Source organism: Cololabis saira, chromosome 9 (assembly GCF_033807715.1).
Source record: "Cololabis saira isolate AMF1-May2022 chromosome 9, fColSai1.1, whole genome shotgun sequence".
NCBI classification, from domain to species: Eukaryota; Metazoa; Chordata; class Actinopteri; order Beloniformes; family Belonidae; genus Cololabis; species Cololabis saira.
In genome coordinates this window covers 13,874,086-13,900,057 of record NC_084595.1, presented here as the reverse complement: position 1 = coordinate 13,900,057, position 25,972 = coordinate 13,874,086, and the positions used below count along the sequence as shown (strand labels likewise).

At 41.4% G+C, this 25,972-nt stretch overlaps 1 protein-coding gene across 1 annotated transcript in view; it reads left to right on the top strand.

The window, feature by feature from the left end:
• Positions 1–25,972, top strand: part of kcnt1b (potassium sodium-activated channel subfamily T member 1b) — a 96,607-nt gene that overhangs the window by 43,710 nt on the left and 26,925 nt on the right. Inside the window, exons 4-19 of the mRNA XM_061730523.1 lie at positions 6,253–6,332; positions 7,182–7,284; positions 8,078–8,134; positions 8,211–8,259; positions 8,425–8,484; positions 11,063–11,137; positions 11,915–11,998; positions 15,023–15,117; positions 18,328–18,508; positions 20,366–20,530; positions 20,644–20,780; positions 22,843–22,906; positions 23,125–23,233; positions 23,316–23,424; positions 25,129–25,278; positions 25,398–25,633. Of these exons, the coding sequence (XP_061586507.1) occupies positions 6,253–6,332; positions 7,182–7,284; positions 8,078–8,134; positions 8,211–8,259; positions 8,425–8,484; positions 11,063–11,137; positions 11,915–11,998; positions 15,023–15,117; positions 18,328–18,508; positions 20,366–20,530; positions 20,644–20,780; positions 22,843–22,906; positions 23,125–23,233; positions 23,316–23,424; positions 25,129–25,278; positions 25,398–25,633 (1,754 nt within the window). The remainder of the gene's footprint in view (positions 1–6,252; positions 6,333–7,181; positions 7,285–8,077; positions 8,135–8,210; positions 8,260–8,424; positions 8,485–11,062; positions 11,138–11,914; positions 11,999–15,022; positions 15,118–18,327; positions 18,509–20,365; positions 20,531–20,643; positions 20,781–22,842; positions 22,907–23,124; positions 23,234–23,315; positions 23,425–25,128; positions 25,279–25,397; positions 25,634–25,972) is intronic.

Genomic DNA, 25,972 nt, shown 5'->3' with positions numbered 1-25,972 from the left:
CAGCAGGAAAGACCTCCTGTATTTCACATTTGGAGATATTAAATTTAAGGCAGATGTGCTATTAAGGGACAGAAGATCAAAAACATTGTCTAGCACCTTTCACTGCTGCTAGTCTGGTTTGTTGGTATACAACTTCTGGCAGTCTTGCAGCATTTCCTGCAGAAGCTAAGAAGCTTGAAGATGTGTTCTCAGGACGTGTTTACAGGATGTTTTGGTTTCAGATGAACAGTACAGACAGCAAGCACTTTTAGATCTTCAGCAACAGTAGGAAGATTCTCAGTTTCTTAACTGGCTGAAGTTGATGCTATTTGATGCTGAAGTATCCGTGCAGGTACCTAGCAGTCCTATTTTTGCATATTAGTTGGCGTGCATTAAACATCATGGTTTGATTTGTACAAATATACTTACAATACTTCCTTTTTCATGCTTTAATTAGTCAATTTGATATATAACAGTTCTGATTAACAACTTGAGTCTTAGTTTCAAAGAATAATATTAATACATCATATAAATGATAATCCTTTGATTCACTTATTGTGTTGTATCGTTTAAGCTGTGACTTTTTTATATAATGACCCCAAAATGAATTTGTTTAGTTATCTTACCTGCTATTCTTCATGAATTAGGATTATGATATCACTTCATTTCTCATCTGAGACAGTAGGTCTAACTTCATCAGCCATAAATGCAAAACATGACCGGCTTGTGTTTTCAAATCTTTTAGGCACCGAGGTTTCTGTCCTGAATTTCCTGACCTTGAACTTCGAGAGGTTGTGTGAAAAAGCTCTCTTAAACATAATACTGGACAGTAATAGAGTTGATCTGAGGAGCATTCACCTAAAGCATTCACCTAGTATTTTATACACTGGACGTGTTTTAGCATTTTATCTTTTTATGATTTAGCTCATGCTGAAAAATCAACCAGAGCTCGACCTTGTTTTGTGCTGTGAACTGCTAAGTTAACAAAAATGTGACCAACAGTCTTCAGTTCAGAGTTACTGTATATACTCCTAAGGGACCTTGAAAGATATGAGAAGTTGCTTTGAATCAGCATCTTACAACAATTAATGCTGACTCGATGCTGCTGTTGCCGATGCAGAGACTTTAATAGACTTTAATACAGAGAGGTTCAAAGTAATAATGAAGTAGGCCACAACTCCTGCACGTGTGCAGCTCTGCACAGGGGACAGATGTTGTGGACAACCTGAAACTCTTTCTTCTTTCCCTCATCAATCCTCAGTCCACCTTCTGGCGTTAAATCAATACGCTCCTTTCAACTATTATAACAAGTCTTGCATTTCTCTCCCGGGGGTTGTGGATTCTCTATCAATCCTACAAGGTACTTTCCCATTTTCCCACAGTGTGTTTTGGCCTTTGGCCCATTCAACTGTCCTTGGACTATATAGTAAAGATGGTGAACATGTACCCATGACCCACGTTTGAGCTGCAGCTCAGAGGAACAGAGGCAGCAGATAACGAAGGTGCCTCTGCTTTTGTGCGTCCATGTTCAAGATTGATGTTTTTATACCCTTTTAAAGCTTTTGCTTCAGGCAATCCTCTGGACTTGGTGCACAGGAATTGGTCTATTTTCAGCTGTTTGCTTTGTCAAAAGTCAGACTGTTTTTTTTTTTGGGGGGGGGGGGGGGGGGTTAGTCTGTTTGGAGGACTGCTGTTACGCTGTTCTTATGTGACCAACTCCTGCATGAGCTAATGCGGCTCCCTGAGGCCTGGTTCACGTCAGTTAACTGTCACAGGGCTTTTGATAATGTGGTTACTTTACCACTTATTGAGGCAGCTCTGTGCGGTAAGAAGAGGGCCTCACGCAGGGGTTCTTGCATGTTCTTCCTTTTTTAGCAGGTTTTTAGCAGGTAATCCTTCTTCCTCCCACTAACATGTGTCAGGTTAACTGGTCTGTGACGCTGTGATGGACGGGCGACCTGTCCAGGGCGTAACCCCGCTTTTGGCCTAATGGCAGCTAGGGCTGGGGATCGATTCAAATGTCAAGAATCGATTCGATTCCGATTCTTAAGATTCGGAATCGATTATCAAGATTTGATTCGATCCAATTCGATTCCGATATTGATTTGGGTTGGTGTTATTAAAACAGTTTTTTGAGGTGTTGCATGAATTATATGACTGTAGTTATGCAAAATATTACTACTAGTATTATATTGAGATTAAACAGCAAGTATTGGCAGCTAATGATGCTGTAAGGACCAATCAGCTCCCAGAATGCTGATAGAACTGCTTTCAGAAACATCATGTGGGTCAGAATTACCAAACAGATCCAGGGAGGAAACAGAGACGGATGAAATCGGTTTTATTTTTTCCCACATTTCGTTTTTATTTGTTCCATTTTCCGTCTATTTAGGTTTTTCATTTTTGAACATTTGGTTTTTAGCATTTTTTGCAAATGTAACCCCAAGACAGTATATAAAGTAATGAAATATAGACAATTTATGCAATTATATCCTAACACTTTAATGTTTTCATACCTTTAAACATATTTAAAGGCAAAAACATGGCACCAGTTATTCTCGTTTCCAACAAAACATTCCTTTTTTGGGGATAAACAAAAAAATAACCAAAAGTTGTAATGTAATGATGAAAAAAAAATTACATAAATAAATAAATAAAATTAAAAAAAATTTTTACAAATTAAAAAAAAAAGCGATCTTTAGACATATGAATCGATTTTTAGGAATTAATATGAGAATCGATTTAGAATTGGGAAATCGATTCTGGGATGGGCTCCAGCAGACCCCCGTGACTCTTATTTAGGGAGTGTAGATGACGACTGGATGGTTAATGTTGATGCTGCGATCAGGGCTTCCTCCCAGAGCTGCCGTGTGTTCCAGCTTACTCCCAGGACCTTAATGATGCTTTATGATGTTCCACAAGTCCACCTGATACATCTGCTCACGTCTTTACGACCCTGCGACACCCTGACAAATACAACATATGGCACTTTTCAGCACTACAGTGATCAGACCGGGAGTTGCTTTACAAAAGCAAATGGGCCTCTATGTTTCAGCCAAGGGTGCATGAAACTGTGATTATAGTGACGAAGTACGGTCCATGTCTGTTCACATGCTTGGATGAGCTCCATCTCAACACATTATATGTCCTCACTTGTGCCACATTCCTTTGATTATTAATTATAATAATGAATGTGTTCACACGTACACAGTTGTAGGAATAACTCATGTTTATGCAGGAGGTTCCTGGTACCGTGTACCGTCACCAACTGAGGACAGGAAGTCATGAGATTCATATACTTGAGCTATGTGACTCATGCATTGGCAATTGCTTTTGTATTTTAGTGAGGTTAAAGGACGTGTGCCTTCAATGGGATTACAAAAGCCGACTTGTTGAAGATTGGGTCTGATTTCTTGGACGTGTACTCTGCACATGAGTAAAACTGACAGCCTGGCTCGGGTCCATCAAGCTCTAACGATGGTTTGCAGATTACAGAGATATCAAAGGAAGGTGTCAGTACTTAAATGGCCCTGCAGAGGTTCCACAACTGTCACCTTATGCTAAAGAGGTGCCTTTTGTGACCTCATTGTGATATCAGAGGTGCTTAGAAACACAGAGAGGCGCTGTGCCTGGCAGAAATCTGTCGTCAGTGTCGTGCTTTAGTACAGTGGTTCACAACCTTTTTTCCCTGGAGCCCCCCCTACTTGTGTCTAAGACCAGCCGGGCCCCCCGACCCGTACGTACTGGCACCAAAAGAGTAAAGTGATTTGTTACAAATCTTTAATTGAAAAAATTAACATTAATTATGTTTCTGTGATACATTTCTTTTTGGTTTACCCTGTATAAATATGACTTCGTCTTTCTCACCTTCATTTTGTGTCACCAATGTATAAAATACGCACTGAAAATAATTGCAAGGACATAAAATAATTTCTGAAAAACAAACATTTTTAAAATTTTTCCTTTAACAACCTGTCGGAGTAATAGTATGATTAAATGTTGAATAATGATATAATAATAAGTTATTAGGTTTTTATCCTGCCAAATAACTTAGAAATATATTTTGGTCATTTTAAAATACTACGTGGGTTTATACAGACTTGAATTACAGTATTCCATTAGTTGTGTTATTATTTTTTATTTATTTAACATGTGCAAATATAGTTTTTACAACTGCATATCCTCAAAGCAGACAAAGTTTCGCGCCCCCCCAGGGGGGGCCGGACCCCAGGTTGGGAGACACTGCTTTAGTGCTTATTATGTAGACTAAAGTAGCAGCACTATGATACGACACATTTTCTATTGGCTCTTTCTTCAGAAACACAGATTAATCAATCAAACATTATTTATAAAGTATTTTTCATACATTATATGTAGCACAAAGGGCTTTCCATGTCCTCAGTGGGATGCCGAGGGCTCGCACTGAGGACACACTGGAAATAAGGAACTAAATCAAAATCTACCATAAAATGACAAGAACATGATATAGTATGAAATGTAAAATAATAATAATAATCATTAGAATAAAATAATAATAAAAAAATGAAAACATTTTAGATACAACTGAAATAGGAGATCAAATGATATTAATTAAAAGCAGCCTGACAGCTCTGAGGCTGTTTGGTGACACCAAGGTGATGGGGATCATCATTCCAGTTCCAGGCTACTGGTCATAAACCAACCCATTAAATACATAAAATTAGAAGTTAGGACCCATTTATGTTGTTACAACTGATCTTAAGGTAAATATAAATGTGGGTTTACCTTCTTTAGTGCCCAAACTGCAAACAAATACATCTTGTGGTTATTATGGTGCACGTACCGCAACACTGCATGTTTGCTTATGTGCACGTTAGTTAGTGCACGGTGGTTCCTTCACAACAACAATGATGTGTATGTTTAATCACATTTGCTGGGGGGGATTATCGTTCAGACACACAACTCAGCATGTGTGCTCTCGGAGCTGTCTCTATGGCGATGGAGCCAAAGGAGAGAGAGGGAAATAGCTGGATGATGCTCGTAGCTCATGTCTTTCCTTCCTCCTACACACTGTATACACTTATAACCGCGTCCCTCCTCTGGGACGTGGCTACTGTAATTGCCCTCTTGCTCTTTCCTCCCCTCTTTGCTTTTTGCACCTCGAATTCATCTCGTCAGATAAGATAGAAGGCTGAGAGATTCCTCTGCGACCATTATTACTTCCTCTTTGTGCTCATTAGTGACACCGAGCTCCCTGTGTTACCGTCACTAACAGCAGCCCACCTGATTACCTGCATTCATCCAATCTGCCCCTGCTCAGCTGCTATGTTGGGAAAAAAAAATAATTTTAAAGTCTGATGAAATCCATTTATATGCAAATATTTAATATGTTTTCATGTCTTGTGCAAAGCGTCTGACCGGCTTGTTGTAGTTCATTTAATAATTACTGTAAATGTGTGTGTTAGTGCTCAGTATGACCCCCCCTCTCTCTCATGTTTCTCACTTATGGACGGCAGTGATTTCACACCCTGGAGATGTTTCAGATCAAGTGCAAATTGAAATAATTGTGTATGTACAACATTAGCATTTATATCAAGTTCAATAGATGCCACATTTGAATTATAAATGAGCATCACCATTATGAGAGTGTCAGTGTATGACAAATATGTTGTTATTTGTATGTTATTCTGCATTATGAGTGAAATGCTAATACTGCACACTGGAACTACTACACACATTCATTTGACATCATTTGGGGGGGCAAGGGGGACAATTGTCGGACAATGAAACTCACTTTAATGCACTTCTTAACTGAAAACCTTAATCAGACAGAACTGCGAGCAATGAAGATTAAGCTTTGGTTGATTTTGTGTTTGTTTGTGTGTTGTTTCTCACCAGTTGGCAGGGTGTAGACTAAGTATTGGTGAATTGATTATGTTAACTAAATTGTAGACTTGGTGTTGACAAAAACTGCTCTGCATGATGTAAGAAATGCTTTTCATGCTGATTTGATCGTTTTGGGACGTTGGTAAGTTTTCACGTGGTTCATCGTTTGAAGAACATCGTAAACACACACAAAACATTTTTATCAAAGAATATATTCAAACCAGGGCCAATGTGTACAGATCCATGCACAAGCTATACCTTATAAAGTGGCCAGTGAGTGTGTACATGATGAAGTGTACTGTGTTGCTAGGTTACGTGATGAGCATTTGCATATGTGGATTTCATGTGGTGTGTTCGTGCATGCTTGCCTGTGTTTATGTACCTGAACATTTGTCACTGTTCCTGCAGGGTGCATTTAGAGTTTTACGTGAATGAAAACACCTTCAAGGAGAGGCTGAAGCTTTTCTTCATCAAAAACCAAAGGTCAAGTAAGTACAGCTGTGACGGGGCTCCGGCCTCTCTTCTCTGCTCACGTAGTAAAATGATGCTAACAGTATTTGTCACGGGCCGATGAACAAACAACAGCATGAAATAGGAAGTTGCCATCAGTGATGCGTATCCAGTTTCTTTCGTCTGGGGTCTTCATGTTATTTTAGCTGCTTTATTCTGAATAGCGGAGCTTTTGGTGTGTGCGTGCTGTGGTTCAGCATGAACTGAAGGAAATGGTCCATTTGCCGAGATGAGACGCAGCAGATGAGAGTGAAATTGCCAAAACATCCATCAAAGAGACATTGCAGCAGCTTGAAAGATGAGTGCATTGTGTCGGGGAGCCATGCGTTTTAAAGTAGTTGTAAAAATGTCAGCTTTGCAAAGCTTCCAGGAGAACAGGTTGTTAGCACATCAGCAACTTTGACATGACTTTAATCAACTTTTCAAGTTACTGACATTAGTCGGGAAAGGAATTTCATCCACTGCCACCCCCCTCTGACATACTATATGCACATAGGTGATGGTGAGGTGTTATCGTACGTGTTATTGTTGGAGGATTGAAAGCTACGCATCATGGGAAATGAGATGTGGCGGGGTACCAAAGCAGTGCGGCGCTGCATTAGATTTGCTTCAAGGCCGGAGGCTTATTATCCCCCTAAGCAGGCGATGTCCCAGCCACACCAGCTCTCCGGGAAACAGGAATCAGACTCCTTTTACTGTCAGATCCAGAGTTTAAACTTTAGGCTGCCTACTAGCGTCAACGAGTAAGAACAAAACAAAGGCAGAGACCGTTGACAAATATAAACATTTGTGAATAAAACAGAATCTCTGCTTTTGTTGCTCCGCAGGCTTGAGAATCCGTTTGTTCAACTTCGCACTGAAGATTCTCACGTGCGTCCTCTACATCGTGAGAGTGAGCCTGGACGACCCCACGGAGGTCAACAGCTCGTGGTGAGAGTAACGCACACACACGGGTTCACCATTCCTGAAGAGTGATAAGGTCCTTTTTAGTTAAATGACAGCAACATCTTTGATAGAAGATACATTTGAGATAAAAGATAAGCTGTTTAAGGCTAAAATAGGTCAAATAAGGGACAGGTTATAAACATATCCTTATTATTAGATAGAATAAGTCAAATAACTACTTGCGGTGAACTTTTATAAAGAACATCCAGAACTATTTAGACTATGATAAGATGTTTTGTTATTCTGGCTGCACATGGTGGCATACACGGCCAAAGAAAGGTTTTCTTGCATTTTCATCCTTTCTAACACGGCCAAACCGACCAGATGAACTCCTGTGTGCCAACGCATTTCTTTACAAAAATGTTTTCTCACTGGAATGTGCATGAAAGGGTAAATGTGGAAGATACCAAGCAGCACCAGGCAGTTATTCACAGGAGATATTTGGGATTTTTACTTGAGCATTTGCCCCGCGACCCTGCAAGGGATGAATTAAATGGATGGATGGTTGAGCATTTCAATTATGAAGAGCAGATTTTTCATAAAACTTGGCAAAACCATCTGGGAATTAAGTTATTGACTTGTTGAATATACATTTTTATATAGATTTTATGTTATTTTCGTCTTGTTTGTTTGACTGAAACACCTACAATCAAGTTTTTTATGTGATTATAGTGTATTTAGTGTTAGCTTTTCTTAACTCAGGTATATATTCTTCTTCTACATTCATATAAGTTTAAATGTTGCCTTTGAACCTTTTTGCTGCTGTGTTTTTCTGCAGTTTATTATGTAGAAACAACAGTGTGCAAAATGCATCAGCGTCGTCAGAAATCAACTGGTAAGCTTCCTCCCACATTTAATGTTAGACTTATAGAGAGATGAGCTAACCTGTGTTAAACCGGTGTTTTTGGCAGGGATCTCATTTTCTGGGTGAACAGACGGGTGCCTGTGTGGGCGATACAGGTGAGTTATGGTGCCGCTGTGGCAGTACATGGAAAACCTTGGGCTACATGAGCTGAATATCAATGTGATTCATGTATTAGCTCCTCGTTTAAGGTTAAGAAGCCAAAACAGATGAGGCTGCACTTCCAAGGCTAATTCATCTCTCAATCCCCCCTCCTCCTGCAGGTGACAGTGGCCTCAATCAGTTTCTTGGAGACTGTGCTCATCACATATCTCAGCTACAAGGTAAGAGCCTGGTTCACATCCATCCTCACTGGTACAGTAGCTCGTGGCGTTTTCAGCTCCGCTTCGTCTTTTCTCTCTGGTCACTTGAAAGCTTTCATTATTCAGTCCACGTGTCAGGTTCAGAGCATTCGTTGCTACCTCAGAAGCAGGTGATGTAAACAGGTTTACAGAGCTGGAGTTCAGGTTTGTGTCTGTCGACTGTGGGCTTGTAAAGAGCTCATGCCGGTCCCACGTGAGGTTAGCGGCGGTCTGCAGCTTCCACCAGTGCAGGATTCTCTCTCTGCTTATTGGCAGAAACAAAAATACACCCTCCTGATTCAGAATCTACGGAAGAGTATTAGGGCCATGCAAGAGGAAAAAAAATTAATTGAGAGTGGAAGATTTTTTTTTATTGTGCACTTCGAGAAAAAAGTCAAAATGTCGAGATTAATGTTGAAATACAATTTCGAGAAAAAAGTCGAAATTTCGTGAATAAAGTCGAAATTTCGCCTTTTTCTCCACATTTCAACTTTATTCACAAAATTTTGACTTTTTTCTCAACATTTCAACTTTTTTCTCGACATTTCAACTTTTTTCTCTAAATTATACTTCAACAATATTCTCGACATTTTGACCTTTTTTCTGGACATTTCGACTTTTTTCTCGAAATTGTACTTCAACATTAATCTCGACTCTTCGACTTTTTTCTCATCATTTCGCCTTTTTCTCAACATTTCGACTTTATTCACGAAATATTGACTTTTTTCTCGACATTTCGTCTTTTTTCTCAACATTTCGACTTTTTTTTCGACATTTCGACTTTTTTCTCGAAGTGCATAATGAAAAAAAAATCTTCCTCCTGTAAAATATTATTTTTATTTTTCTCCTGCCTGGCCCTAATACTCTTCCGTACAGAATCTGGGTACTCCTTGTATACACATGTTTACTCTGGTTCATTATTGTACTCAAGCAATATGGCATCAGGGATAAAAATCAGTATCTTTTTGTCTTTGACAGTCTAATTAAATTCACTTTTTGGCATCTGGTGGAGGTTTCTTCTTCTCTGACCAGTAAACAGGTTTCACGATTGATCCTCGCTGCTGTCCCCGAGGTGACTGTGAAACCTCCTTTTATGTCGATGTTCGTCTTCTCGTTGTTGCCTCAGCATTGTTATAGGCATTATATTTATATTTTTGGGAGAAGAATTGAAGCCTTGCAGAATGTTTTTGAGCTCCATCCCTGACTAACTTTACTCCCAGCGTATGATTAGGATCAAGCCTTCCTGCTTGGTGTATCTTGGTCTTATCAAGCTCTATCTTCTGAAGTGTGAATCATTATCTCGCCGTTGGCTGCAGTGTGTTGTTAGACCTAAGATAAGCGATGTTTGTACCTCTGCAGTTCGGAAATGGTGGAGCCCCGTCTTATTCAGGTCACTGAATACATAACTATAACTGGAAGACAGATTACATAACAAACGTTTGAAACAGCAGCATGCGGAGCAACCTGTTGATTACAGAGAATCTCATTGATTTAATTAGAATATCCTCTGTGAAATATCGTCTCTTATGGAAACTAAGCATGAGCTTAAAAGGTTTCGATTATTTAAAAGGAGACAATGCAATTTCATAAAACACATGATTACATATGGTTTAAAAAGCCAGAATTAGCCAGAAGGATAATTTCCATCTGTAGAAGTGAAAAAAGCAAAAAAAAACGTGAAGAAGCGTTTACTTTTCTGCCTCCAGCACATGAGCAGGTCAGTGAGGAGGATTTGTTTTCAGAAATCGGCACTAAAGCTGTTTATACCAGAGAAAGATGCTCTTTCATTTATGTAATGTGGTTAGACTGCACCATAAAATTAATAATCTTGCAGCAAAAAACACATTTTCATGTCACAATTCTTATTATATGTATCAGGTCGTAACAAAAATAATGATCTGGTCGAGTCTCAGGTCTCTAAGTAATGAAATAAAAGCTGAAAGTAGCTATAGGACATGCCAGATTATACCATGTCATTGTTTATTGAACCAGGCAGCTATTTCACCACCAGATCCAAACATGGAAATCATCCATTAGGTCTCTCCCGAGGGAAACCTTCAGAAACTGTGCTTTTGAGGGCGGGTGAGGGCAGGACTGTCGACTTGTGGCTCTTCACCACATCTCTGTTACCGTTAGAAGTTTAGCTTTTCTGGCAGGTTTTCTCAGTAGGAAGCATTTTCTCTGACAGCTGAGCTTGGAGTTACAGACCTGCATCTCTACAAAGCGCATGACTACTGGGATCATCCCTGAGATGTTGTAGCAGAGTTCACTGCACCGTGTTAGCTGGAAACACAAACACCTCATTCCAACTGTCTATTACTTCAGATTACTGCTGCTAAAGGTTGCATACAAGCTGTAGTTAGGATTGATCACATAGGTTGTATTTATCTCATTTTAAGGCCTGTCAAGCATGAACTGACTTTTATGAGCCCTTTTAATTGAGAGTTTGCACTTTTCCTTTTTGACATCAGTGTATTTTCTCTCTGTTATCACTGAATTCATGATATTTTTCTCCATGATCTGCTCTCTCACCTGCTCATCTCACCTGTTTCCCCTCCAGGGGAACATTTGGGAGCAGATCTTCCAGATATCCTTCATCTTGGAGATGATCAATACAGTGCCATTTGTAATCACGGTGAGTACTTCTTCAGATTTATTTTATTTATTTTATTTTATTTTAATTTTTTTGGTTTATTTGACAGGGACACTGCACATTAATAAACATTGCTGTAAATGTGCCAGAGTTAGCCAAGAGGCTATTTTTCATCTGTAGTCCCTGGACAGATGTTACAGAGTCAAAACAGAAATGTAAGATTGAAATTCCAATTCATTTATAGGCAATGCAGAACAATAATAAAAAGAAAAGAAGAAAAAATGAAATAATGTTAGTGAAAAAATAAAATAAATAATGTTAGCGAGAACATCATTCAGGTCACCTTTGTATTACATTGTCAAGTTCTGTTTAAAAATGCAACACGGATGCTCATAATGCAAGACATGCAAAACAATAAAAATGAGGGGTATTAAATATGCAAAGCGGAAGCTCAGGCATAGTAAGCATGCACAGTATATACAATACATAAAACAGTCTGATTGCAAAAACCACAAGACATGCATACAGGTACATGAGGGCAGACCAGTGGTAGCAAGACAGCAAGCAGCGAGGGAAGTTCAGTAAGATGTAAAGTACAGAAAGGTGCAATTAAGTTTGGCAATTAAGATGACTTCATCCCTCCTTCTGCTCTCCAAAACACCGTTAGCAGTGGTCTTATGTCAACGTCCCAATACCACGTGGACTACGTCTGAAACCAAGCTTACAGAAAAATATCACATGACCACAACAATTTTAGTTGATTAACCTCAAAATGACATTTTAACCTCTTTTTTTCCTGGATTTTCTTTCCTCCTTCAGATCTTCTGGCCTCCTCTAAGAAACATATTTGTCCCTGTGTTTCTGAACTGCTGGCTCGCCAAAGGTGCGCTGGAGAACATGATTGTAAGTTGTTTCTAGCCGACATTGAATGTTGTTTGTGTTTAGCTGTATAAATGTGTTGGAAGGAACGAACGAGGGATTATTCCAATTCCTGCACTACCTGTTAGTGCTCACCAGTACGGAGTCTTGTGACGTTTATGAGGATTTATACACTTTAACGAGTCTATTTAAACAGACCACTTTCTTTCTTCGGGGTTACTTGAGACTTTTATTTTTTTTGTGTCTTATCTGTTTGAAGCCTGCTACTAATCTGCATTAGTGTGCATAACGTTGTTAGCAGCAACACTGCCTACATTGGTAAATGAGCCTGCTGTGTAATTAGTCGTCTTCTAACTCAGCCATTTACTTGTCTGGAGAACTGATGCAGTTGCAGCAGCACGAACACGCCTCTCTTCATGTTTACCTTATACTTCAGCACGGTGCTTTAACCTTAATGTACAAATGCACGCATAAATAGACATACAAATGGTTCGTATATAATTTACTTAGACATTCTAATTGATCTTATGAACCAATTACAGACATATAATACTTATTTATAAATGGTGAACCTATCATTTACAAAGTATGAGAATCCAGCTATACAAATGATAAATTCATGATAAATTAAGCATCTTTCTAATGCTTAATAGTGTATAGTTGTAAGGTTTATAACTGTGTTTATTAATGCTTAGTAATGTATGAATAATGCTTTACTAATGATGAATTCATGATCAATTAAGCATTTACTGATGCTTAACTAATGCTTAATAGTGTGTAGTTATTATAAAGTGTTACCAAATTAATGATACAAAACATGCAGATACTTTATAAATCCTTTTCAGGTGATACTGTAGCAGTAAAATACCCGGCACGTGACGTCCAGAGCAGTTAGCTTGTATCCAGCCAGCATGGTTGCTGCTCTCGCTGAGACCCGGATGAGGCCGTGCCGGGGTACCAGACTCATGCCAAAGAGGCACTCGGCAGATGGAGGGATCAGAAGCCAGCGGAGGGGGAGGGTTGGCAGGCAGGACTCTACTGCAACGAGGTGCAGGAGACACCGAGCCGTGAGCTGCCACAGATAAAGATGGAGCGTATGTCAGTGTAGGAGGAGTGGAGTGGTCTCCGGAGGGGACAGGCCTGGGGCTTTATATTCAATTCAGTTTTATTTTATTTATATAGCGTCTATTACAACAGAATTGTCTCTAGGATCTTTCCACAGACCAGAACATAACCCCCCGAGCAATTATTACATAAACACTGGCAGGTAAAAACTCCCATAGTGGGAGAAAAACCTTAAACCAAACAGTGGCAAGAGAAACTCCCCTTTAGGAGAGAAGAAACCTGGACCAGGACCTGGATCATAAGGTCCATGCAGGACCGGAATGGGCAAGATGTTTATTAATTTATACCAATGGTTCCCAACCTTTTTTCCTTGGAGCCCCCCCTACTTGTGTCTAAGACCAGCCAGGCCCCCCGACCCGTACGTACTAGCACCAAAAGAGTAAAGTGATTCTGATACATTTCTCTTTGGATTACCCTGTACTTTGTTTTTCTCACCTTTTGTGTCACCAATGTATAAAATACGCACAAAAAATAATTGCAAGGACATAAAAATATTTCTGAAAAATGTCTCTTATAATTATATTATATTATAATTTTTTTTTTTAAATGTTGAATAAGGATATAATAATAAGTTATTAAGTTTTTATCTAGCTAAATAACTTAGAAATATATTTTGGTCATTTTAAAATACTACGTGGGTTTATACAGACTTGGATTACAGTATTCCATTAGGTGTGTTATTATTTTTTATTTATTTAACATGTGCAAATATAATTTTTACAACTGCATATCCTCAAAGCAGACAAAGTTTCACGCCCCCCCAGAGATCTCTGCCGCCCCCCCAGGGGGGGCCCGGACTCCAGGTTGGGAGACACTGATTTATACCATGTTGATCTCGAGGAAGGAAAAGTCTGTTCATGTCAAATGAATGTGTTGAGTCAAAACAAACAATCTGGTCATTTGCATGTTGTTTCTTGGTTTATTTACAACGCTGCACTTTAAAACCAGTATGCAGAACAGACCAGTAGACGTCCCACCGACGTGGAAACTGTTCTAATTTGAGCAGCTGTCAGTTTAGAAGGTAACGCAGGTGTAAGGCTCAGGTGGGGGGCAAAGCGTGTTTCCAGAGCATCTCTCTGCAGAACAAGCCGCCGCACGGCCAAAGCGTGCGAGAGCCAGACTGATGGATCATAATGAACAACTCTGAGGACGTTCCTCTGATTCAACGTGTCCTATAAGGATGGGAATTGATAAGATTTTTCTGATTCCGATTCCATTTTTGATTCTGCTTAACGATTCGATTCTTTATCGATTCTCTTATCGATTCTCATTTGGAAAAAAGGAGAACAAACAGGTCGATTTTAGCATCAACTTTGTTTTATATCTTTGAACAAAAAAATACAAGTGAGGTCTTAAGACGACCCCAGCCTTGGGCTCCTCCATGGTGCCGGGGGTCCTCAGAAAACTATTTGTAATATAAAATATGTATTTAATATAAAATTGAATATAAAATGAATATAAAATAATCATCAATAAAATAAATATTCTTCTGTAGAAATTAACTAAATTTGCTTTCGCTTTGTCCAGATGTTTTCCTGCTGGGCGCGAATGCGCACGTTGTCTAACTACGTGGTGACGTCATTCGCACCCACTGGAATCGATAAGGGAATCATTTGCAAAAAAGGCAAACGATTCCAAGGAATTGAAACGCTGGGAACCGGTTCTTAACAAGAACCGGTTCTCAACAAGAACCGGTTCTCGATTCCCATCCCTAGTGTCCTATAAGGAACAGCGGCTCGACCGAACGCAACGTTAGCGAGAAACGCTGCAGCGTTACGAGAGGGGGGTGTTTGTGACCGTGTAATTCAAACTCTGGGCGAGAGGTGGCTGGTGATTAAGATGTGTTGGTGACAGGAAGCCTTCTGCACGGCTTAAGATGTCTAAGTCTAATGTCTAAGATGTCTTGTGTTTTTCTCTACCGAGAACGATTTCCATCGTGCCATCCAGAGGACCCACTCCGCCATGTTCAACCAGGTGTTTATCCTCATCTGCACCTTGTTCTGCCTGGTTTTCACGGGGTGAGTGAACATCTGCTCTGCAGACGGCTCACGGCCGCAGAGGCTTTTATCGCTGCAGCCGTGAGGCCAAGCACCCGCCGTTCCTCTGATTCCACTCAAAGACACGTTTGCCAACATTTTAGAAGCATGCCTTTTTGTTAAAATACCTCAAAAAGTAAATTAATGAAGTTAATCTACCTTACCTGGACGTGAAAGTGACTACGTTTACATGCAGTCAAAATTCGGGTTATTGCTAATATTCCGGTTACTGAAACATTCGGAATATTCCGTTTACATGGTGATTAATCATTCGGGATATCTCGATCAAACCAGCGACGCGCAGAGAACGTGATGACGCAATTACCGTCATTTCCACTTCTTCTTCCAGTATCCAAATTCAAAACAAATGCTGCTTTGCGCAACTTTTCGCTCACCTTCTTTTAAATCTCGCTATCCCCGTACTTTCTACCGTCTACTAATGCCAAAATGTTCATATCCTTCATTACATTTATGAAGTGATTAGTCTCAGCGTGTTTATAAGAACTTCCTGGACTCAAAAGACCAGGGCCCTCATTTATCAACAGTGCGTACGCACAGATCTGTGCGTAAAGCGTGCGTACGAGCATTCTCAGGCAAAGTATGGTATTTATCAACATGTATTTGTGTGCAGAAACACGTGTAAATATACGCACAGCTCCGACCATGCGTACGCACAAAACCTAGTGGTAGAACAGTAAAACTACAAATAGAACCCATTAAAAGAGTCTCAAACTTTACATGTGAAGTTTGAGATCGCTGAACTGTGACTGAACGGGGAACATGTGCACATGTTCCCCGTTTCCTCCAATTAATAAAAATTATCCATAAGACATCAGACATTTTGAATAATTGGTGTGACAAGCTATAAAAGACAGCTTTGGCAGGACGACCTGAAAAGAAAATACAAGTACCATGGCTTATATTGCACTGTTGGAGGATTTAGAGACCGTGCGCTCCACAAAAACACGCTCCGCAGAGAGCGCGTTTTCAAAGAGCGCACTGATCTGTTGATCAGTGAGAGCACGGAGCGGCTTCTCAGCAGGTAGCGCTTCCCCAAAAACATTCTGATGGATTTATGCCGTGATTTACAACCTATAATGTAGCGAGAGACAAAACGCAAGCCATCCCAGTCACATCCAGCTCCGTCCACCCTGGGATTTTTTGCCACCGGAACATTTTGACATATGCGGCATTTCGCAGCCGATACTAAGCAAAATCATGCCGGCAGTGTTGGATGCAATAATTTCTCTGGCCATAATTTACACCCAGTTTCCATACACACATCACCAAATCGAAATTAAACGAGGATTTCATGCGATCGCCGGATTCCCAAACATAATTGGAGCTAGATTGCACCCACATTGCCATAAAAGCACCATCACATAATGAATTCAGTTACGTGAACATGAAAGGATTTCATTCAATCAATGCACAAATAATCTGCGATGCAACTATGTCTCTGTTGCCCGTCGTTGCCCGGTGGCCTGGAGGAACGCAACACCCATTTATTCTGCAGAACAGCTCGGTTGGTGTTTGCACCTCCAAGCAGGAGCTTTTGACTCCAACCAAATCTTAATTTATGGATAATCTTCCAAGAAATATATCAAACATGGTCAACATAATTATTTTACAAGCTAAATATCACATACATAAATGCAAATGGAATAACAGAAAACCCCCCCATTGTACATCTGAAAAATGAATGTAAACTGTATTTAGCGGCCAGTGTTTCTCAATCCTGTTCCTCGTGGGCCCCTGTCCTGCATGTTTTAGATGCTACCCTGCTTCAGCACACCGTGATAAAAGTACCTGTGTCATCAACAGAGCTGTGCAGACATTGGTGACAAGCTAATTAGGACCATTAATTAGAATCAGGTGTGTTGGTGCAGGGAAACATCTAAAACATGCAGGACAGGGGCCCACGAGGACCAGGGTTGAGAAGCGTGTCTAAAACTAATCCGTGAAAAAAACGATATTGCCAAAAGCTTATATGAAACAATGTCTTTGTTTCTTAATTTTTATTAATACACTTCCCATAGCTTGTCAGTAAATGTATCTTTTTTTTTTTTGCTCTCAACCCCCCCAAATGTTGAATATTTGTAGATAATTGATTATTTTGTTTCATTTGCCTTTTGTTGTAAACTCTACAGAATTTTGTTCAATAAAGTTTGTAAACCTCCAAGCGGGAGCTGTTGTTGCTCCATATATGGCCATTTGGAGGCGTTTCTGAATGCAAATGACGGCAACCATGCACGAGCACGGCAGTTTAGAACAGGTGGGATTTATCATCACTGATGTGCGTACGACCAGCGTCCGCACGTTTGATAAATCCGGATTTTTTTGTACTTACACACATTCTAAATTTCACTCCTACGACAGAATTTAGGACCTTTTCTACGCACTGTTGATAAATGAGGGCCCAGGATTCCTTGTGAACAGAGCATGCGCAGAAAACAAATTCATGTTCTGTTCGATGGGGATATCCCGTTTTGGCGTTTACATGACCGAATATTCCGGTTTTAAAAGGAGTAACCCAGGGGTCATATTCGGGTTTTCAAAAACCCGAATATGAGCAAATTCGGGTTATTCAAAGGGGTTATTGGTGTTTACATGGCCGTGCAAATTCGGGTTATTGCCAATATTCGGTTTTAAAAGGGTTATTGATGCATGTAAACGCAGTCAGTGAATGTCATGAACTGCAGCTAGTGTTGATGTTAAAACTATAGAACATTCACTTATAGAGTCAGCTGTCGGCCTTTCCTCATGTTGTTGTCTAATTCACTTCCACCTTCATACCAGCAGTGAATTTTAATCAAAGGTTTCTTCCTAAGGCGATAGCAGCCCTCTCGAACCATGACCAGCACTAACCCCCGCCTCCTCTTCCTCACTGCTCTGCTTAGACCTCCTTCCCTCCGCCTCCGGGTTTCATTAACTCTCAAATCTGTCGGGGAGAAAAGAAAACACTAATGAATTAGCCCGAGCGGTGAGAAGGAGGTGATAGAACGATCAATTCTGTCACTTTAAATGAGGCGCCCGCGCCGCATCAGTTTTGGTGACCTTTGGCCTTCATCAAATTAAACTCTTATATTCACTTTCGAACTGGTTAAATTGAAATGGTGGAGCAGCTCAGCGTGGTTTTATTTTAATGATCCTGACAGCATCACGTCTGATGGAGGTGTGTTTTCCCTGCAGAGCTTGTGGGATCCAGCACCTGGAACGGGCGGGGAAGAACCTGTCCTTGTTTGATTCCTTTTACTTCTGCATCGTCACCTTCTCCACCGTGGGCTACGGGGACGTCACACCGCAGATCTGGCCGTCCCAGCTGCTGGTGGTCATTCTCATCTGCGTTGCGCTGGTGGTCCTCCCGCTGCAGGTACGCGCCGTAGGATCCATAACAGGACGCTACAAAGTTGGGCTGGGTATCGATTCAAATGTCAAGAATCGATTCGATTCCGATTCTTAATATTCAGAATCGATTATCATGATTCGATTCGATCTGATTCGATATTGATTCGATATTGATTCTGCTTAGTGTTATTTAAAATGTTTTTTGAGCTGTTGCCTGAATTATATGACTGTAAAATAACTAGTGAACTAATAATTTCACAAACATTATTGTGAAATAACTAAGAAATAAATAACTCAGATAGGGCTGCAACTAACGACTATTTTAATAGTCGACTAGTCACCGACTATTGAAATGATTAGTCGACTAATCGGATAATTAGTAATTTTTTCTTAAATTTAGTATGTCGCTTTAATTATGTGGCAAATGATAATAAACACGAGAAAGATGGGTACTTCAATGAAAAATACAGGACTGTCTCAGAAAATTTTAATATTGTGATAAAGTCCCTTATTTTCTGTAATGTAAAAATGTCATACATTCTGGATTCATTACAAATCAACTGAAATATTGCAATCCTTTTATTATTTTAATATTGCTGATCATGGCTTACAGTTTAAGAAAACTCAAATATCCTATCTCAAAAAATTTAAATATTCTGGGAATCTTAAGCTGTAAGTATGACATTTTTGTTGTTTTAATTGCATTACAGAAAATAAAGAAATAAAGAACACAATATTCAAATTTTCTGAGACAGTCCTGTAGATATTTTATTCAACTTTGCCGCTGTTCATACAAAAAGTTAATAAAATGTCCTATTTAAAACTGGTGTATTGTTGAAACCCGTCACCCAGACCCGACGTGCTTTCTCTTCAAATGCTCACATTACCAACGTGCTCCCGTGATAAGCAAGGTCGGCTTTGCAAACCTTGCAAGTCATCTTTTTATTTACCGTATAGAGGCTAAAAGGCTCCAAAACTTTAGAAGTTTTGCTACATGCGGCTGCTACAGGACGGGACGCCGTCATTTCTGTTTACCCGCTACCGCTCGGCAGAGACGCTATCGCGCATGCGCGACTCTCGGGAGAGAATGTATTGAAGTGAGATGCCTCACTCCATTGGAAAAACACGTCTGGCGACTATTGTCGACAATGGAATTCATTGTCGACAATTTTGATTATCGATTTTTGTCGACAACGTCGACGAATCGTTGCAGCCCTAAACTCAGACAGGCCTTTCAATATCCATTTACAGTGCAAAAAAGAAAGAAATCGCAACAGTTCATGCAGTAAACAAATCATTTTAGCTTATCTAATTTATTCTGTCACCACGCACACATATTGCCAAAAAAACTGGCATTTTTCAGAAGTATCATGACAAACTGTGTGTCCGACTAGTGGGTTTAAAGTTCACCTGGCGAAAATGATGAAAAAAAATTAAAAATAAAAAAAATAAATCGATCTTTAGACATAAGAATCAATTTTTAGGAATTAATATGAGAATCGATTTAGAATTTTAGAATTTTTTCAACACAGGCCTACTTCAAAGCATTTCTCATGTTCACGTAGTGTCGGGTCTTATAGTCAGAAACTCAAATCTACAGCTGTCCTTCACGAGGTCGTCATCAAATATGAAGATAACAGTTTCCTGCAGCTGATATGAGCTGACAGCATATTAAAATCTAATGAGCTTTGGCTGCAGAAGGAGTTTGCAAATATCACTTAAACTTGAGGCCAGATTCATGCTGACTCACGAGTATCCTCTGAAAACTTCACATCTTCATCACGTCAAATGTCTTGAAGGGTTTACCGCCTTCTGTCATTTATTTATTTATTTATCTCTTGTCGGTTTTGAATTCACGCCAGTGTTGCTGTCACTGTGTCAGTTTGAGGAACTAGCTTACCTGTGGATGGAGAGCCAGAAGCTGGGGGGGAACTACAGCCGCCACCGGGCGCAGACGGAGAAGCACGTGGTGTTGTGCGTCAGCTCGCTCAAGATCGACCTGCTGATGGATTTCCTCAACGAGTTCTACGCACATCCCAGACTGCAGGTACAGCGGGTGGGGGTGGGGGGGGGGGGCAGAGGAGACGTCTGTGGGTGCGGTTGCGACAACAGTTTCAGTACCAGAGTAAAGTTTTAAATGTAAACTTCTTCGTGTTGCAGGACTACTATGTGGTGATCCTCTGTCCCACAGAGGTGGACATTCAGGTCCGGAGGATCCTGCAGATCCCTCTGTGGTCCCAGAGGGTCATCTACCTGCAGGGATCCACCCTCAAAGACCAGGACCTGATGAGAGCCAAGTGAGTGGCAGCAGGGTTTCAGTCTGATGGTGTACATGGTGCAGCATCTCTGAATGCACAACACCGGATCCTGCAGCGTTGGAGTGAGAGGGGCAGGGTAACGGCCCGGTCAGGCGGGGGAAGAGATCGGTCCGTCAAGACTCCTCTCCCTGGCCCTGCCCCTTCTCAACCTTTCCCCGACCCTGAACCCAACCTGGGGCTTGCTGATTGGGGCGGAGCTTCAGGAGCTGCATGCTGGCCTGCGGTCCCCATCCCCGGTCATCCCGTTGCTGCTTCCACCTGCCTGATGTGCTGTTGCCGTCCCTGACCCCCCAGTCTGAACAGAATTTTCCTTCCTCGAGATCAACATGGTATAAATTAATAAACATCCTGCCCATTCCGGTCCTGCATGGACCTTATGAGCCTGGTCCTGCTCAAGGTTTCTTCCCTCCTAAAGGGGAGTTTTTCCTAGCCACTGTTTGGCTTAAGGTTTTTCTCCCACTATGGGAGTTTTTACCTGCCATTGTTTATGTAATAATTGCTCTGGGGTCATGTTCTGGGTCTCTGGAAAGCGTCTGGAGACAACTTTTGTTGTATTGGACGCTATATAAATAAAATTGAATTGAAATTGAATTGAATTGAATTGCACGATTTGGTCATCCTGGGTCACTCTGGTGCACGGAGAGCCCTCAGAGAGCCCTCAGAGAGCCCTCAGAGAGCCCTCAGAGACCCCTCATACCCCTTTTCCACTGAACCGGTTCCAGGGCTGGTGCTGGTTCACACTACACTCAACTTCAACTTGCAAACCCGTTGAGAACCAGTTAGCTTGGGTGCTCAGTGGGAGCCACGTCAGTTACGTCGCTGCAAACGCCAGTTACGTCGCTGTGTTTGTGTTGGTGGGACAGTTGAAGCAACAACAACGTATTTGCTCTGATACAGACTTGGTCCACGTAGCACCTCCGTGGACACATCTCTAAAAGACAGGTTGTCTCCTCCTCAGACCACTGCTGCTTTGCTGCATCCACATTAATTCTTCACTATTGCCGTTGGTCTAAATCAGTGCTTCTCAATCCTGGTCCTCGTGGGCCCCTGTCCTGCATGTTGTAGATGTTTCCCTGCACCAACACACCTGATTCTAATTAATGGTCCTCATTAGCTTGTCACCAAGGTCTGCACAGCTCTGTTGATGACACAGGTACTTTTATCATGGTGTGCTGAAGCAGGGTAGCATCTAAAATATGCAGGACAGGGGCCCACGAGGACCAGGGTTGAGAAACACTGGTCTAAATAACTCTGCTCCCTCCGCTTACGTAAGCCATTCTTTCCTCTAGCCCAGCAAAGAGTTGGTGCTACCTTGGAACTGGTTTTTCTGGCCCGGAGCCAGTTCTTAGTCAGTGGAAACAGAAAGCCCGGTTCCAAACTCAGCACTGGCCCAGAACCAGAACCAGCCCTGGAACCGATTTGGTGGAAAAGGGGTAAGAGAGCGGCCCCTCAGAGACCCCTGATGTGCAGTTGCAGCCTGCAGGACTGACACATCCTCTCCTTGAAGGTCACTGTAATAGGATTTCCTTCTGTTATGATCATTTTCATGTCAGTTTTCTGTTTCAATACCATATATTGCTGCATCGGTGTCCCAATAAAAACGCTTCAGACGGCCGGCCGCTAATGGATGGATGTTGATGAGCAGCTTTATATTAGTGTGTCCTGACAGCCGCCACCAGAGGGGAGATGGAGCAAAACTACTTCTCAGTAGCAGAGTCATAAATATGTCCAAGAGTCTAACTTATATGAAATTATGTAAAGTCATTGAGATGGTGAGATGCTAATTCATGCACTTACAGTTAGTAGTTGGACTCGTGCAGCTCTATAAGGTTCATGGATGCATCTACCGAGCTGCACTTGCATGCAAATCCATGAATCTGTGCCCCTCCCTGATACGCTGTGAGCTCTGCAGCCTAACTGCAGATAGGACGGGCTTGTAAACCTTCTCAGCCAAAGTAATCAGACATTAGCTCCCATTCATGGGATGCATTGATTAACTTAAATAACCATCTCATTACTCGCCTCTGTTTCAATCATTTAGGATGGACGATGCTGAGGCCTGCTTCATCCTGAGCAGCAGGAACGAAGTGGACCGAACTGCTGCTGTGAGTCACATAAATGGGTCTGCCCTGGGAAATCTCTCTATAAAGTTTCTTTTAATCGTGCAGTTTCCCTTCACACTCCAGCTCCTTTCTCATGTTTGCTAAGAGAGTCATAGATATTCAGATACTGTGACTCTGTTAAGTGTGGAGGGCATACTGAGTGTCTGAGACTTCAAGGTCCGTAAAACCCAGAGTGCGATAGAGCCGTTTTCTTCCCGCAGGATCACCAGACTATTCTGAGAGCTTGGGCAGCCAAGGACTTCGCTCCAAACTGCCCTCTCTACGTTCAGATTCTCAAACCGGAGAATAAGTTTCACGTCAAGTTTGCTGGTAAGTAAAGACATGTTAAACATTTTTCCAGGTAGACACAGAAAAATCCTGATGATCAGTTTGAATCTCTGCATTTCCACAGATCACGTGGTCTGTGAGGAGGAGTTCAAGTACGCCATGTTAGCCCTGAACTGTGTGTGTCCTGCTACGTCCACCCTGGTGACGCTGCTGGTTCACACCTCCAGGGGACAGTGAGTACACACTTCTATTTACTGCAATTAACATTTATTTATAATAACATGCATGTTTGTTGTCAATATGTTGGCTTTACTGCAATATGTTGAGGTCCTGAACAGCTCCTCAGGTGAGGGCATCAGGGCATTTTACACTTTATTATGTTTTATCACTTTTTTATATTTCATCAGCTTCATTTTTGTATTATTTAACAGAATAAAATCATATTATATTTTATTATTGGTATGCTGTTAGCTGTAAGAATCAACTGGTGTGATCTGAGCTTCTTAGAGATTAATGTGATGAAAACAAAGGAACTGGTCATGTTGGAAAAAGATCCTGTGCAGCCCCTTACAATCAAGGATCACACTGTAGGAGACTTTAAATACTTAGGTACATTTATTGACAGCAATCTTAACTTTAATAACAACACCAACCACATCTTTAAACTTGTAATCAACGGCTACATTTACTACGCAAGCTCAACTCTTTTAGTGTGAGCAAGCAGATTATGGAGACTGTCTAAAAAAACCTCATAGAGGGAATCTTAACCTTTAACTTGGCAATGTGGTACGGCAACCTTACCACAAAAAATAGATGCAAACTACAAAGAATTGTGAATCTAGCCTCAAAAATAATATGGAAGACACAGAGAAACTTAAGTGGCATTTATAAAGAGGTGATTGGGAAAAAAGCTGCTAGGATAGCAAATGATCCTACTCACCCACTCTGCAGTGAGTTTAAATGACTTCCCTCAGGTAGACGGTACTGTGTACCAAAGGCTAACCGGAACTTATTTAAAAACTCATTCATTCCCAACGCCATTAAGGCACTGAATGAGGGCACGTCTCGGTAGTCGTGTCTTTTATGTACCGGTACATGCCCTTGTTGTTCCTCCTTTTTTGCCACTATGATGTTTTGCGTGTGAATGTTAAGTGTTTGTTGCTGTGTCATGTTACTGTTGTTTTTGTATTATGAGACAAAAGACAAATCTCCACTTGTGGACAAATAAATTAACTAACTAACTAACTCACTAACTCTCATTAAACAAGACCTCTTATTGAGCATCCAGGTAGGTATCTGAGCCCATAACCTGTGATTCAATTTACGGGGGTGCTAACTTAACAGCATCCTGCCTTTGCCATCCCTTAAAGGTCATGACAAGGTTAAATCATCAATTATTAAAGCTGGACACCCCCCAGACGAAGGCGCTTGATGCTATCAACAGAGTTGTAAAGGCATGGACGGAGGAGTTGTCGGACTGAGTCCCTGAGGACTTGAGCAGCTCTCAGCTACTTCCTTCAGACGTCATGAAATCGAGTGCAAGAGCACAATATTTCTGCTGTAAATGGGAACCAAAGCACAGCCTGGCTTGGCAGTAAAAGCTGGAAACAGCTGGGCTTTGTGCAAAATGAATAAATGGATCAGCCAGCAGATGTTAAAACATTAAACAGACATGAGATTGAACTAATATGTAACTAGCTGGTAGACGTGTGTTAGCCTGGACAAGGCCGGGTGAGTGTTGGATCTGAAAGCGAAGCAGTGGGAAGCTTATTATTTAATCCAACCTGAGCTGGGCTGTCCTGAAGCAAGAGGGGGGTCCCTGGGGGGGCAGGGTGGAGAAACGGTGCTTTAATGATGGCTCTGACATCTGACACATGATAATAATATTACTATTCCTGTAATTCACCCGGTAAATACTGTGATGACATGTTCTGCAGAGAGGGGCAGATGTCGCCGGAGCAGTGGCAGCGGATTTACGGGCGCTGCTCTGGAAACGAGGTCTACCACATCCGTTTGTGTGACAGCAAGTTCTTTGAGGAGTACGACGGGAAGAGCTTCACCTACGCCTCCTTCCACGCCCACAAGAAGTTAGTAGATCATCTACCGTCTTAACCCGGGATCCGTAATCCCACTGTTGTCATTCCTGATGTCTCTGAGGGGGGAGGAAACGACAAACATGTGAAGGTGAGGCTGAACTCCGTTGCAGGTACGGCGTGTGTTTGATCGGAGTGAAGAGAGAAGACAACAAGAGCATCCTCCTGAACCCCGGGCCGCGCCACATCATGGCTGCTACGGACACGTGCTACTACATCAACATCACCAAAGAGGAGAACTCCGCCTTCATCTTCAAACAGGAGGAGAAGCACAGCAAAGGTCAGGCTGGGACCGGGCTCTACGACGCCCCCTCCAGGCTGCCCGTGCACAGCATCCTCGCCAGCATGGGTAAGACCCAAGCCACGTGCAGGAATACTGATGTGAATACTGATGTGAGGGTTCCCTTGGAATAAAAACCACGGATGCTTTTCATTTTTGCCTCATTAGCTGAATTCTGAGCATTTTTGAACGGTGGCTGTTTGTCATGCATGTGTTGTGCTGACACGCGTTTCTTTTGTTTTGTTTGTTTTTGGCTGACGTTATTTATTTAATTTATTTTATCTGTGAAAGTTGATCAGGCCACTTCATATGGTAAGTTTGTGCATGAAGTAACTTTTTTTCTACAAAATATCTCAAACACTTGCAGAAATGCATGTTTATTTCACCTTTTCTATATTATCTCACACC